General features: G+C 48.9%; 1 protein-coding gene across 1 annotated transcript in view; it reads left to right on the top strand.

Annotated features, from left to right (window-relative positions):
* The first annotated feature begins 707 nt into the window (after window positions 1-707).
* RNF24 (ring finger protein 24) overlaps window positions 708-1,488 on the top strand; it is an 11,703-nt gene continuing 10,922 nt past the window's right edge. Inside the window, exon 1 of the mRNA XM_009994707.1 lies at window positions 708-850. Coding sequence (XP_009993009.1) covers window positions 708-850 — 143 coding nt within the window. The remainder of the gene's footprint in view (window positions 851-1,488) is intronic.

Here is a 1,488-nt window from a genome sequence, read left to right as displayed (position 1 = left end):
GGTGTTTTGGGGCTCTGCTGGGGGGAACTGCAAAAATGCCCTTAAATCAGCAAACCTGGATCTCACGTTGAAAAAGACAAAGGAAGCCTCTTTTATGGCCCCTATAATTTCTTGGTGGCACTGCCAGGTGGTAGTGTCCTTATCCTCTCCTTTCTGTTGGTGCAGTGGGAGCATGTGGAACCCAGGCTGGTTCATGCACGTGCTTGATGGTTTTGGAGGGGGGATTTCTGTGGAATAAGGAATTTATCTCAAAAAGCAGAGGAGGGGAAGGAAAGGCAAAGCTGCCTTGCTGGAAGGCTCTCTGGCTGCTTGCAGTATTTTCACCTAATTAGTGAGGGATTAAGGGGACATTGGCTACAGTCAGAGCCACTCAGATGCGAATACCTGCTGTCCGTCTGATGCAGAGTTTAACTTAAAGGTTGATGTGTACAGGGAAGAGAAGAGAGCTGGAGGAGAAGCTCACAGCAGGAGAAGAAAAGACCCAGTCCCAGCTGATCAGCCTTGCTTTGATTTCAGGGCTCAGTTTCAGGCAAGGATGCTTTTACCCTAGGGGATGAGGAGTGAGAAGGCAGCATTGCTGGCTGCCCTCTGCATCCCCTCTGCTGCTCTGCTGGCCTTTGGAGGGGCCACTGGTCTCAGAAGGGCATCCTGTGCTGCCAAAGGAGCCTTACATCCACATGTTTTCTCCCTGTCTCCACAGCCTACCCATGAGCTCGGACTTCCAGCATTACAGTTTCAGGATGCCGAACATCGGGTTCCAGAACCTGCCTCTCAACATATACATCGTGGTTTTTGGCACTGCCATCTTCGTCTTCATCCTCAGCTTGCTCTTCTGTTGCTACTTGATCAGGTAAGGAAATGTTCCCCAGCTGCTTCCAAGAGCTGGTCGAGCCTGTCACCCATCCCTCCATCCCAAAAAGGGGATGGCATCGCCTTATCTTTCCATGAGGTGTCTGGTGCCAACCTGATGTGACCCCTGCAGTGGTTTAACTTCCCTTCATCATCAAAGAAGTTGCTCAGCCATGTTGTGTCAGACCCAACACCCATCCCTGATAGACCTGATCGACCCAGAGCTTCAGTCTCCCAGGGCAGTTCCATTATCTGCTTTAAAAGCAGGAGAGACATTTACATGTAGGCTCAAACGGGCATGAAAACATGCTTGGCTTCTCAAAAAGACTGGAAAGGGGCATTTTATGGTTCCTGCCTTCTGCTTAATGTTTCAACACGTTTCCCTCTGTAATGAGTAACTTGTGTGCTCCGTGCTTAAGGAATGTTTAATACCTGCTCCGTGGGTTATTGTGCACAAATTGCTCGTTCAACAGTGCAGTTTGGAGATTAATGATGCAGGAGTGATTTGTTAATCCGAACAATGGGGAGCAGAGCGGGAAGTTTAAAGGTTGTTCCAGGCTGGGGTTTGTTTTAATTATTTTAGGAGCCACTAGGAAAAGAATTGGGCAACTAATTCAGAGGAGAAACTCTTTCTGTGGG

Source organism: Chaetura pelagica, unplaced genomic scaffold (assembly GCF_000747805.2).
Source record: "Chaetura pelagica isolate M959 unplaced genomic scaffold, ChaPel_1.0 scaffold133, whole genome shotgun sequence".
NCBI lineage: Eukaryota > Metazoa > Chordata > Aves > Apodiformes > Apodidae > Chaetura > Chaetura pelagica.
Note: the sequence above shows the minus strand (reverse complement) of the source record. Positions and strands in the feature narration are given on the sequence as shown.